The sequence below is a fragment of the Canis lupus genome, chromosome 7 (genome assembly GCF_011100685.1).
Source record: "Canis lupus familiaris isolate Mischka breed German Shepherd chromosome 7, alternate assembly UU_Cfam_GSD_1.0, whole genome shotgun sequence".
Taxonomy (NCBI): Eukaryota; Metazoa; Chordata; class Mammalia; order Carnivora; family Canidae; genus Canis; species Canis lupus.
The window spans coordinates 30,345,501-30,360,150 of NC_049228.1; the positions used below are offsets into that span (position 1 = coordinate 30,345,501).

At 35.0% G+C, this 14,650-nt stretch overlaps 1 protein-coding gene across 10 annotated transcripts in view; it reads right to left on the minus strand.

The window, feature by feature from the left end:
- The window catches only part of DCAF6 (DDB1 and CUL4 associated factor 6), a 131,330-nt gene that overhangs the window by 4,915 nt on the left and 111,765 nt on the right, over positions 1-14,650 (minus strand). For all 10 annotated transcript variants that reach the window (XM_038542619.1, XM_038542618.1, XM_038542620.1 and 7 more), the window contains 4 exons: positions 4,809-4,947; positions 2,911-3,067; positions 2,196-2,284; positions 38-143 (listed from right to left, as the gene is read on the minus strand). In XM_038542619.1, coding sequence (XP_038398547.1) covers positions 38-143; positions 2,196-2,284; positions 2,911-3,067; positions 4,809-4,947 — 491 coding nt within the window. The remainder of the gene's footprint in view (positions 1-37; positions 144-2,195; positions 2,285-2,910; positions 3,068-4,808; positions 4,948-14,650) is intronic.

The window sequence follows — 14,650 nt, forward strand, 5'->3', positions numbered from 1 at the left end:
ATAACAGTGGTGCTAATAATACACTGACAGTTCTTACCAGCTCGGATATGATTCAGCGAAGCCAACATCCTCAACATGAAAGAGGCTGGCACCGTGATGGTGTTTCTGGTCTCTTCCAGCATGAGTTCGTTTCGAGTTATAACCTATAAGGCAAGTTTAACAACCATGTCAGGAACCATGACATAACTGTAGTTTTTCCTTGAGGATTAGGAGGATTCAGCAGGTCTAAGGAGAAATTACTTCATTCTTTATATGTACTTCATTGTTGATATATATTTCCACCTTAAGGCTACTTGATGCCAGGTAATTACTTGAACTTGCAGTTGAGGGAGTAACATCACAGAACACTAGCTTTCAACTGGCAGAAAGACAAAAGCCAAACTTTAAGGCTACTTAAAACATCAAGAATTCAATTTATTTTTCACTTGAGATTCGTCTCCCAGAGCAGTCTACTTGTGTCTGTCTGCTCCTTTTCCCCTATGGTAGACCTGATACATTTAGTGACACAGTGGTGGTAAATTATTTCCGCAGGGTCACTCGGATCCTTAGAGAAAATGTTACTTGACTGAGGCAAAGTGATCTTGAAAAATAAACTTTTGGATAAGTTATCAATGGCGTGTCTCTTATGTACCAAGACAGGACTAAATGAATATCCATAAACACTTAGGGATCTAATGTGTAATCAAGGGCAAAGGGGAAAAGAAAAAAGAACAGCAAAGTACATGGCAAAGGAAAAAAAGGAAGGCAGGAAAGGCTAAGAGGAAGACAAAGATGCTAATGTGGCCAATGGCCCCCCAGTGATTTCATACAACATACTTTTAGCCAGGCAGGGCACCCCCAGGCCCTTTACAATCTTGCCCCAAGATGCTGCTCTCTTATCCACTCACCAAATGGCTCACTTACCTTAGACACCTTGGAAACTGCTGATTCTTCATTCTCAGGTCTCCTTAGCTCCCTGTCTGCCTGGTTTCAATTCGCACCTCCTCTGTGAAGACTCCCCCATCCCATCTACCCCATTGACAAGCACATCTACTCCTTTTTTGCAAGGGCTTCCAGACGACTGTGCATGCCTCTGCATTCTGGCTGACTGTTCATATGTCTGTCTTTCCTGCCAGTCCATGAGCTCTGAGGGAAGGTTTATTTTTTAAAATTCAGCACTATGCCTGATATACACCACGTTTATAAATGTCTATTAGAAAGCAGATGTGGGTTGTGCTGTGAACTGTCAACCTAGGTTGACAGTACCGGTTTTCTAACCTACTAATTACATTTTTTAGCAATAGACCCTTACTTTATGTTTTTAAGAGGGTACAGCATCAACTTGAGCTGCACTCACTCACAGTTAGTAGCTGATTAATGCCATGAGCCCTTATTTTCGTAAGAAATCTTATATGAAAGCCCACTAATAAAAACCCTAGCTGAAGTTGGGTAGGAAAAGCCCTGAATTTAGCTTTTGTATCATCCACCTTCTCTCTCCCAACCCCACAAAAAACCTAGAGCTTCACAAACCCAGTTTGAAAACTGCTGGCTTAACAAGAAGCTGAAATTTCAAAATCTTAAAATATAACAATAAAGGAAGAGATTCTCCAATCATTTGTTCTGCCTCTTTTTGGCTGTGATTATGGAGGACAGCCATAGTAAAACTAATTTCCTTAAAACGAGAGGAGATGTTTTTAAAATGATTCTTCATTGCAAAAAGCTCAAAAAACAATCTGTTTTTCTTAAACTATAATATACTTAATCTGGTATTACCAATGATCAATTTTATAATTAGCAAAATAATATTTTGAATTTTACCTGGCTGATATTATAGGTATGTTTTTATCTTAATTTTTCTTTTTCTTAAAATTTCACCTCCTTAATTGAATAAACTTGTTCATGTTACCAAATAATAATAAGGTGCTTTGTATGTTCTTAAGAAAGCATTTCAGGAGGGCAGCCCGGGTGGCTTAGCAGTTTAGCGCCACCTTCAGCCCAGGGCGTGATCCTGGAGACCTGGGATCGAAACCCACATCGGGCTCCCTGCATGGAGCCTGCTTCTCCCTCTGCCTGTGTCTCTGCCTCTCTCTCTCTGTCTCTCATGAATAAATAAATAAAATCTTTAAAAAATGATACCTTTAAAAAAAAAAAAGAAAGAAAGCATTTCAGGAACAAAGTAGCATATGCTCTATAATAAGTGTAAGTAAAAATCTTACTTCATCAGCAAGTTTTCGGTTAAAAATCCTTGACTCTTCTAGTGGTGACCAGATCTTTATGTCATAATCTATGCCAGATGAAGCTAGAACTAGAAATAAAATGTTGCATATTAATATAAAGCAGTAAGACATGCATATGTGTTATACATTATGCATGTATGTGTGTATATGTATGTGCACACACATGTATGTAGTATATGTACAGCAAAACTGAACTGGCATGAAATTGTACTGATATATTTAATTAACTAAGAATATTATTTTGAAGATTTCCTAACAGTTAACCCTAGAACATAATTTTAAGACCATATTTTGAAATCACTTAAATTTCTTTTTTATCCATTGCTCTTTTGAGAAACATGGGCAACATCAAGTGGAAGCCAAGCATAAGCTAAGCTCCTTTGTTTTGGTAAATTAACTCCCACATGTGAAGACTAACCAGGCTTGGAGGTTCAGTTTGGATAAGCAGTATGCAGAGTTCAGTCAAACCTCTTGCAACTTGTAAAACTTAGAAGAAATATTAGAAAATAAACTCTTTAATCTATTTCCCCATACTTTCTGCCAAAGGGAGGTTATAAGTGTTTTTTGTTTTAAACCCAATGAGAGTTATAACAGACTCTCGTGGCTGCCCTCTAGGATAATTTGCATTATTCTATATTAACAACTAGAATAAAACTGGAGCTGATGTACTGATTTCTATAAGAGGCCATCTTACTTGGGTCAAAAGGATGTGGCTGCAGGCAGTTTACCACATGATTATCAGCTTCCAGAAGCATTAAATGCTCAGCAGTGTGACGATCCCAGATGAAGATATGGCCACAGTCAGAACCACTCATTACAAAATTAGCACCCCAGAAATTGGCTTCTTTTATCTAAGGGTTTAAACAAAGGAAACTATAAGAAAATTCAAATCAAAGTTATTAAAACAAAGATTTATTCTATTCTGCAATTGAAAATATTAATTGGCTTAGAAAATAATAAAAAATAGAAGAGAGTCATCTATTTTAAAATGACAGAGATTTATCAATAAGCATGATGTGACAGTAAGTAATGAAGAGTTTCCCATGAAAATAGAGATTTTGCTCTGTTACTGTTATATTTATAGGGCCTTAAACAGTACTTGGCAACAGTAGGTGCTGAATTAGTAACTGCTAAATGAATGAGATTTCTGGGTTTTGGAAAGTATAATGGAAACTTCTATATATGTTGTTGAACTTTCCAAAAATGGTTCCATTTTAGCTTTATAAGATAATAAAAACAATCATAGAAAAAAATGAATGGCTCCCTTTTACATTTTGCTTTATGCCAAAAGAACAGAAAGTACCAATCTTTTTATTAGCTATTCTCTCACAACTGAGAAGGAAGGATATAAACATATTTACTTTTATGAAGCAATGAGACAAAGGAATAGTATATACTGGAATGGTTAGGAAGACATTTTTCAATGGTGCATTTGAATGAACCATCCAAAATCTTTTTAGTTGAGGATTTTTTTTCAGTCATTTCATCGACAGCTGATACTTTGCTATTTATGCCAACCCAAAGGGGGAGACAGTTTTGCACTATTGTTATATTTACTTAACTTCTTTTCTTTTTTCACTCTTACCCCTAAATATTTTCATCCAAACTTTTAAAAAGCAAAATACAAGAAATGTACATTGATTACTTCTATCAATAATGAGCATTCTGTTTAAATTGTTACCACCACTGCTATCTATGGAGAGAGCTAAGTTATTTCCCCACCCCAAAGTAACCTTTTTTTTTAAGTAAGCTCTGTGCCCAGTGTGTGCTTGAACACAGAGCCCCTAGATCAAGTGTCACATGCTCCACCTCTACCGACTGAGCCAGCCAGGAGTTCCCCCAAAAGTAACTTTTTCTCTTGACTCTGAAGAAAGCAGATTAAAACTGATTCTGTAGATACTTTTGGATGACTCAATGAATATTTGAGAACAACACTTTCTAAGTATGAATGTTTCAGAGTTAATAGTTATGCTAATATCTTGCAAGATGGTCTTAGTAAATAATTAGTATCACACTGGGCATACAGACTTATGGACTGTAAAACTTGAAAAGATGTTAGAGATCATGTGGTCTATTTTTATTTATAAATAAGGACACTAAAGTCTAAAGAGACAAAGTGACTAAAATAAATCTTCACTTATCAATCTTAGGAAGAGTTGCTATAATTAAAGTAATCGGACTACCTTTTACAATGAGCCTGGATTTTATATATATCTAAATCTTTCTCTCCAAATCAACCAGGGTGTTAATATGAGCTAAAAAAAAAAAAAAAAAAAAAAAAAAAAAATCTACTAGGCAGGTTGACAGCAAGTGTGAGAGACCAAAAAGAAGCAACTGTTACTTGTACCAACTAAAAATTTTAACCTTCTACAACATTTCCTTAGTAGGGTAGAATTTTCTTGTAACAATAATGGTCTTTGGCAACATATTCGAGGACTAAAAGAACCATGTTTGAGTAAAGAGGTAACTGGTAAGGTATAATAATGCTATACTGGAATCACACCAGCAACATATGAAGATCATCAGTATGGAAAAAAAATTTAATATTATGAATCTGCAATTTCTCCAAAGAGTGCCATGAGCATTTGGTACCATTGTCCTGGAGTTGCGATGGCCCTTATAAACCATCTTTACTAGTGGCCTTCTAATGTTCAAAGTATCCAATTCTTCCATTTCTTTCCTTTCTTTTCTCCGCCTGAAGAATTCCTGAATGCGGGCAACAGCAGAGCGTCTATGAATTACATATTAAAAGAAAAAAAACAAAAATAAATTAAAAAAACATTCACAGTCACTACAGAGCCAAAATGAGGAACATTAAAGTACAGTAAAGTCAAGAAAATATTTAAACTAAATATTATCTCAATAAGGCATCCCCAACCAAAGCATAAAAAGGCAGACACAACAGTGAGACTACATCAGACTAGTTGAGTTACTAAAACAAAATATTTTAGTGAAGAGATCACTTAGAAATTTGGTACTGGTTGAGAGAGTAAAGGAAATAGCATGCGGCACACTGGTTTTTAAAGGGCTATTTTATAAAAATGTAATATAGACAAAATTAATATGAAATTTACTACAAACAAAACAAATCCTATTCAGTATCATTTCTCTTCTCCATATGAGGAAATGTAAAGGCATAAAGAGAAACCAAAAGAAATTAAGTGTAACATATAATATCAGTGGGTAAACTTGTTTTGAGATTTAAAGATGTTCCCAGCAAAGAACAGACTAGGCATGAAAAAGAGAACATTATTTTATGTACAGTAAATCAAGAACTTTCAAATAGATTCTACTCTATATGGACTCCATACAAAAGTATAGATTTGGAGCTAATGAGGCAGATTTTACTCTCCTAAGAACTGAGTTGGTTATGGTGCTGGAGATTGAAGAATAATGAGCTCTTTTAAGACTGATTTAATTATTAGAAGAAACTTTTCCTAACACATGATATAGTTAATAAGCTTGTTAGTTTGAATTTATTATTTAAAACATTATATTTTGACATATAATAGACCAAAAAGTTTACAAATCAGTAAGAAAAATGAACACTGTAACAGAAAAATAGTCAAAGGACAAGAGCAGAGAAATTATAGAAGAAATGGTCAGTAAATATATAATATAATGCTGAGCCTCACTAATAATAAGATGAAAATAACAAGTTGACTTCTTTTTATGAGGCAAGAGTACAGGAACTACTAATAGGCGTTGGCGAGTGGTTCTATATATAAAAAATCTAAGTGAACTCCTTTACTGGAAACTTTTCATTGAAGCAGAATACATACACAGGGAGGCATATCATAAGTGTGTAATACAATGAATTTTCACAAGTGAAACAAACCCATGAACCAGCACTGGTAGTGAGAAACAGCATAAGTGGAATTCCTGAATTCTCCCAGTGCTTCACTCCCACTGAGAGAGAACTATTATTCTGACTTCTAACAGTATGAATTACTTTTGCAAATTTGTGAATACTAATTAAATGGAATCACAGGATATATATTTTTGAGTCTAGCTTCTTTAGCTTAACATTATTTTTTAAGATTCATCCATGTTGTCTTATTTAGCTGTAATTAATTCATCCCCTTTGCTGTAGAATACTACTTTGTAAAAAGACATTATAATTTATGTATCCAATCAACTGTTGGTAGACACTGGGTTGGTTCACAGTTGCTGATTATCAAATTAGTGCTACTGTCCTTGGCAAACATATGTCCATGTTTCTGCTGGGTATATACCCAGGAAAATGGCTAGACCACAGAATGTACATATGCTCAGCTTTAATAGATACTTCCAAACAATTTTTGAAAGTGGTTACACCAATTTACATTCCCACCAACAATATACTGTGTTCCAGTTCACTAAAAATTAAATATTATCTATTAAAATTTAAAATATGTATTTGCTAGGAGCACCTGGCTGTCTCAGTCAGTAGAACATGGGACTCTTGATCTTGGCGGTTAATGAGTTCAAGCCCCACACTGAATGTAGAGATTACTTTTAAAAAAACTTTTTAAAAAAAGTTTTATTTATTTGAGAGAGAGAGGGAAAGAGAGATACGGGGGGAAGGGCAGAGAGAGAGAGGGAATTGCTCAACCAACTGAGTCACCCAAGTTCCCCCCAAATAAAAAAAAACACTTAAAAAAAGTATTTGCTTTGATGCACCAATTTTTTTTTAAACATTTTTATTTATTTATGATAGTCACAGAGAGAGAGAGAGGCAGAGACATAGGCAGAGGGAGAAGCAGGCTCCATGCACCGAGAGCCTGACGTGGGATTCGGATCGCGCCCTGGGCCAAAGGCAGGCGCCAAACCGCTGCGCCACCCAGGGATCCCTGATGCACCAATTCTACCTTTAAAAAATGTATGCTGCACAAAAGTTAAGCAAATATACAAATACTATATATTTTGTATTGTTTATATTTAGATTATACATACATTTATGTAATATAAATTTTTACCGTAGTAAAACTTCGGTAGTGTACTTTCAGAAAGACTGGAAATAATCTAAATGTTCACATGGAAAGGATAGATTAATTAAATAAGTTATGTTACATCCATATATTGGAATATTTATACCATCATTAAAAAAGATAAGGAAGGGGCACCTGGCTGGCTCAGTCAGTGGAGGGTGCGACTCTTGATCTCAGGATTGTGAGTCTGAGTCCCACACTGGGAGTGGAGATTACTTTAAAATATTTCAAAAATAAAATTAAAAAACCATATGGAGAATCCATAAGCAACTATGTGAAAACTGTTAGCATTATACTGCCAAATCTGCAACATTGGTTAAAGAATATTCTTAGGGGCAGCCCTGGTGGCACAGTGGTTTAGCGCCGCCTGTAGCCCAGGGTATGATCCTGGGGACCCAGGATCGAGTCCCACGTCGGGCTCCCTGCATGGAGCCTACTTCTCCCTCTGCCTGTGTCTCTGCCTCTCTCTGTCTCTCTCATGAATAAATAAATAAAATTAAAAAAAAAAAAGAATAATTCTTAGGGAAACAATTCTATATATGCATAGAAAGGGTCTATGGAAAACCAGAAACCAAATCATTAGTAACACTTTTTTTTTTTAAAAAGATTTTATTTATTTATTCATGACAGACACATAGAGAGGGAGAGAGAGAGGCAGAGACACAGGCAGAGGGAGAAGCAGGCTCCATGCAGGGAGCCCGATGTGGGTTTCGATCCCAGGTCTCCAGGATCCGGCCCTGGGCTGAAGGTGGCACTAAACCGCTGAGCCACCCGGGCTACCCTAGTAACACTTTTTAAAACAATTATATAACAATTTCATACTCCTACTTTTATAGTAAAAATGTATTTTCTTTTTCATAAAATGATATACTGTAAGTTATACAAGCTTATTTAAAAGTGCTGTAAAACCTTTATACTGTGCTTCGTATATTAAAAAAAAATGGGTCTACACATAAATTCCATTAGATAAAATTAGGATAAAATTAGATAAAATTAGGAAGTTCCATGCAAAAAAGTGACATGTTTACTCTGATTTTCTCTTTCTAATTGGGAGGTGATAATAAGAAGGACTAAGAGTTCAAATACTCTCAAAAGAAACATAATATAATTAGATCTCTCTTCTTAAGTAGAAGAGAAGACACTCTGAATCAGATACAAATATATGCTTAGCAAAAAACCAATAAATAGGGATCCCTGGGTGGCTCAGCGGTTTGACACCTACCTTTGGCCCAGGGCGCAATCCTGGAGTCCCGGGATCGAGTCCCGTGTCAGGCTCCCGGCATGGAGCCTGCTTCTCCCTCTGCCTGTGTCTCTGCTTCTCTCTCTCTCTCTCTCTCTCTGTCGATCATGAATAAATAAATAAAATCTTTAAAAAAAAAAAACAAAAAAAACTGGGCAGCCCTGGTGGCGCAGCGGTTTAGCGCCACCCTCCAGGGTATGATCCTGGAGACCCTGGATAGAGTCCCACGTCAGGCTCTCTGCATGGAGCCTGCTTCTCCCTCTGCTTCTCTCTCTGCCTCTCTCTCTCTGCATCTCTATGAATAAAAAAAAACAAAAAACAAAAAACAACAAAAAAAAATAAACCAATAAATAAAAAAACTCTTTTGTTAAGAAAGCAGAGTATCAGGTAATAGAGGAAACAAATGACCTTGCTGACAAACAAAAGGCCTTAGGAGCTATAAACGGGAAGATAAATTATGTGATAAATTAAGAATTTAGATAGAAGCTCAAGTTATTTAAAACAAGATGTGTGGACAAAATTAAAGCTGAATGCTTAATGAGGTAATAATAATTAAGAACTAGTGAGGACAGTACTAGACCAAAAATGTTCATTTCATTTAAAAGTTAGCTGTAGAAAAGAAAAAAAGTTAGCTGTAGAATATGGTCTAATTTACTGCTTAATATTTGTTTAATTTAACCATTCTAATTTTAAAATCTAGATCTCCACTAATCAGCCATCAAAACACGGAATGAAATCTTGCCATTTGCAATAATGTGGACAGAGCTGAAGTATATTGTTCTAAACAAAGTCAGTCACTCAGAGAAAGACAAATACCACATTATTTCACTCATATTTAGAATTTAAGAAACAAAACCAATGAACATATGGGTGGGGAAAATAGAAGGAAACAAACCATAAGAGATTCTTTATGACAGAACAGGGTTGCTGGAGGAGAGGTGTTTGGGAGGATGGACTAGACGGGTGATGGGCATTAAGAAGGGTACCTGTGATGAGCTCTGGGTGCTGTATGTAAGTGATGAATCACGGAATTCTACTCCTAAAACCAGTATTATACTATATAACTAACTAGAATTTAAATAAAAATTAGGAGAAAAGTAAATAAATAAAATCTAGATCTCAAGTTATGTGCTTTATATTATACAGTTTTGATCCAAGATTAGGGCACCTACCACTATATCACTGTAGGAAAATTATCTAAGAGAAAAAGTTTCACGTGCACAAATTTCACATTAGAAAATAAAAAGTAACAATAGATACTACACTTACATATACAATCACGTAATGTCCAACTCAGATAACATAATAAGCTTAAAGTGAATACACTGAAACAACTTTCCTGGAGAATATTTCATAGGAAACAGTGAAAAAATATATCATTGAAAATAATGTGTACTTTATTACTTTGCAAATTTTATCAAATGAAAGTGAAAATGATACATACATATGAAGAGTACCAATCAGCAAACAAATATTTATTAAAAGCCTACCATTGGCAAAGTTGTTCTGGAGAATATTAGTCATTCTTTTATGATAGCTTATGCTAGTTTGGCACCGAAATCAAAAGTCATAAAAGACATTATAAAGTTAATTATGTATATACAATTTTAAAAGTAAACAATAAAATCATAGTAATACAGAGTATAAATTTAAACCCAATGCAGAAAATAGAGAAAAGCAAAACTTAAAAAAAAAAAGATAAATCAATCCTAAAAAAGGCAAGAAGTAAAATACAAAACAAAAAAATGGTAAAACAGGATAATTAGAAGTTGGAAAAAAGTTTAAATATATCCGTAATGCTGATTTCACTCATATGTGGAATTTAAGAAAGAAAAGAGAGGAGCACAGAAGGAGAGAGGATAAAATAAAACAAGATGAAATCAGAGAAGGACAAACCATAACACTTTTAATCATAAGAAACAAACTGAGAGTTGAAGAGGAGGGGGTGAGGGGATGGAGTAACTGGGTGATGGACATTAAGGAAGCCATGGGATGTAATGAGCACTGGGTATTATATGCAACTGATGATTCACTGAATTCCACCTCTGAAATGAGTATTAGTCTACTAATTAATTGAATTAAATTTAAAAATAGTAAAAAAAATATATATATATCCATAATGATAGTAAATTTAAATAGAGTAAATTCACCAATTGAGAAAAAAGATTGTCTAAGAAACACTGAGAGCATAAAGACAAGGAAACATTTCAAGCAAAAGGATATTACACAAATACTAATTAAATGAAAGGTGACTTGGCTACATTAATATCAGACAAAACAGACTAAGGTAAAAAGTAGGATTAAGAATAGAGAGGACTATGGGCTCCTGGGTGGCTCAGTTGGTTAAATGTCTGCTTTGGCTTGGGTAATGGGCCCGGGCCATGGGATGGAGCCCTACTTTGGGCTCCTTGCTTAGCCAGGAGTCTCTTCTCCCTCACACTCTGCCTCCTCCTCCTCCCTCACTTCTTTTATGCTCTCTCTCAAATAAATGAATAAAATCTTAAAAACAAACAAACAAAAGAATTGAGAGGATTACTACATACATATAGTAAATTCAACTTACCAGGAAGATATAACAATTTAACATACACCCAGTAAAAGTAGCCTCAAATTGCATTTAAAAAGAAAAAGGACATAACTGCAAGGAGAATTAGACAAATCCACCATAATAGTGAAGATTTCAACACAATTCTCTCCCTATTTTATAAGCCAAGCTGACAAAAATACACAAACATCAAAAATATAAATAATTTTAACAACGCAATTAATGGTCTTGATCTAATAATCACATAAAAAATTCCACATTAAAAATTAGAGTAATATTCTTTTCAAGGACCTATGAAATAGATACAAACTTGACATGTACAAGGCCACAAAGTCAGTTTCTATAAATTTCAAAGACTGCATCTAACACCAACCACATTCTCTGACCACAAGTTAGATGTTACTGAAAAAAAAAAAAAAAAGTTAAATGTATACAACTTAAGAAGTTAGAGGGAGGGGCACTCGGGCGACTCAGTGGTTGAGTGACTGACTGCCTTTGGCTCAGGTTGTGATCCTGAGGTCCTGGGATCAAGTCCCATAAGGCTCCCATGGGGAGACTGCTTCTCCCTCTGCCTATGTCTCTGCCTCTCTGTGTGTGTGTCTCTCATTAATAAATACATAAAAACCTTAAAAAATAAAAAAGGAGTTAGGGGGGAAAAAGTCCCACAAAATAATCTCAAAGAAAATAGATCAAGGAAATAATAAAGAAAGAAAAAGTGGAAATACAAAACAAAGAGTAACAATATTATACAGTTCTGCCATTATGATGAAAAAATTAAAGGAGTTCAAATAAATGTTATGAATAAAAAGGTGGCTATAACTCAAGATGGCAGAAATTAAAGAGACAATAAAAACAGCATAATAAATTTGCAAACCTTGATGGACTGACACATTTTTTTGAAAAACCTACTAAAACTCACTAAAAAGAAGAGCTAGTGTAAAAAAAAAAAAAAAAAAAAGAAGAAGAGCTAGTGTAAACAGTCCTGTAGGTATTAAAGAAGTAAAATAATATTTAAAAACTATCTCCAAAAGAAAACACAAGGTCCACATGGTTTTATAGGTAAGATCTACTAACCTTTTAAAGAAAAGATCATTCCAATCTTATACAAACTGTGAAAATATGAAATATTTTTCTACTAATTCTCTGATGCAAGTGTAACTTTTTACCAAAAACAGGATCATGAAAATACAAGAAAATTCATTCCAAATATAGATACAAAAATCCTTCACAAAATATCAGCAAATCAAATCCAACAATGTATCAAAAAGATAATACATCATATCATGATCAAGTTCATTTTTCCCCAGAAATATTAAGATTGTTCAACCCAACATGTAAGGAGTTTGAAAGTCTTCACTCCACAAACTGACAAAAAATTTAACAGACCAAAAAGTCAACAAGTCTTCCTGGATCTGTAAGAGAGGGAAAGACAGTGAAAACTGCTGTCCCTGAGACTGGAGAGACAACAGGCAAACTGGGAGTCCTAGCTTAACAGAGCAGAGACTTGGGGGTAAGAACACCTGAGCTGTGTTTGAGGAACTGCTGGAGGCTCCGTGTGGACAGCTGTGAGACTTAAAAACTTCAGGGGAACCCAGTCATAGAGGCCCTCCCCACAATATTTTCAGATTTGCCTCTAGGAGCCAGACCAGATTGCCACACAAAATGCTGAAGAAAAATCCCCTTGAGTCTCTGGCAGGGAGAAGGAAAAGGAACCATTCTGAAAACTGCCAGATCACCCTATTCTTCTTAGTAGGCCTGTTTTTAGGGGAAAGTTGTTAACTAGCTAACTAATAAGTCAGCAGGGATTATTATCATAAATAATCAAAGCCTAACTAACCTAAGGGAGGGAAAAAAGCCAACTACAGCCACTCTGGCCATTCCATCCCACTTGAAGGAAAAGAAAAAAAACCCTGAGGAACACCTGTAAAGTCCAGAGATGTAGGCTCACTAAGAGACTGAGACCTACTCTTAAGACTATAGGATGCTTCCCCTCCCCATGCCTCACCACAATATTACTAAATGTTTATTTAGAGCAGTTCCTTTTACATAATACATCATATAGAGCTAGTAAAAAAAAAACAAAAAAAACAAAAACAAGGCACACCAAAAGAGAAAAAGCAATTTAAAGAGAGCAAGTTGGAATTACCAGACCAGGAGTTTAAAGTAACTATGATTAACATAACTATGAATAGGGGAGCCTAGGTAGCTCAGATGGTTAAGCGTCTGCCTTCAGTTCAGGACATGATCCCCAGGTCCTGGGATCGAGCCCTGCATTGGGGGTCCCTGCTTCTCCCTCAACACCTCCCCACTGCTCATGCTCTTTCATGCTCACTCTCTCTCAAATACATAAATAGAATCCTAAAAAAAATATTACTATTAAGGGCGCTAATGGATAAAGTACCACATGCAACAATAGAGCAATGTAAGCAGAGTGCTGGAAATTCTAAGAAAAAAGAAAGGCCAGAGATAAACAAACAAAACAGAAATGAAGAATGCCTTTGACAGGCTTATTAATAGACTGGACATGGTTGAAAAAAATCCTTGACCTAGAAGATATATTAATAGAATGCTTGAAAATCAAAAAGCAAAGGAAACAAAGACTGAAAGAAAAAGTGCAAACAGAATATCCAAGGACTGTGAGATAACTACAATTGATGTAACATAAGCATGATGAAAATTCCAGAAAGTCAGGAAAGGAAAGAAAAGAAGGAAAGGAGAGGAAAAGAAAGGAAATATAAAAGACAAGCAATATTTGAAACAATATGACTGAGAATTTCACCCAAATTAATGTCAGACACCAAATCATAGATTCAGGAAGCCTAGAGAACACCAAACAGGATAAATACCAAAAAAATCAAACCAAACCAAAAATCCTACAACCCAGGCATATCATTTTAAAAATAGAGAAAATCAAAGATTAAAAAAAAAAAAATCCTGAAAGAAGCCAGAGGAAAATAAACATCTTACCTAGAGAGGAACAAAGATAAGAATCACATCCAACTTCTCCTCAGAAACTATGAAGCAAGAAGAGAACGAAGTGAAATATTTAAAACACTGAGAGAAAACAAAATCACCAACCCAGAATTTTGTACCCTGTAGAATTATCCTTAAGTAAGAAATAAAGACTTTCTCAAACAAAAAGCAAAGGAATTTGTTGCCAGTAGACCTGCCTTGCAAAAATATTAAAAGAAGTTCTTTATAGAGAAAAAAAATGAAATCAGACACATGGATCTATAGAAACAAAGAAGAGTATCAAAGTAGGAATAAGTGAAGATAAAATAAAAACTTTCATTTTTCTTTGTTTATCTAACAGTTAAGTTCAAAATAATAATAGCAATAATGTATTGCACTATGTATCTTACATGTATAAATGTTTATGTTAAAGTGAAATGAATGACAGCAGTGATACAAGGGACAGGAAGAAGGAATTAAGGTTTTTTATCATATGATATTCACACTATCTGTGAAGTGGTATAGTATTATTTGATAGTGGATTGGATTAGTTGTAAAAGTACACTGCAAACTCTAGAGCACCCACTAAAGTCTTAAAAAAGCAGTACAGCTGATAAGCTAAGAAAGGAGAGAAAATACAGTCATATAAAGTACTGGATTCACACCACAAAAGGCAGAAAAAAAGAAAAAGACAAGAACAAAGAACAGAGAACAATAAAGAATATGG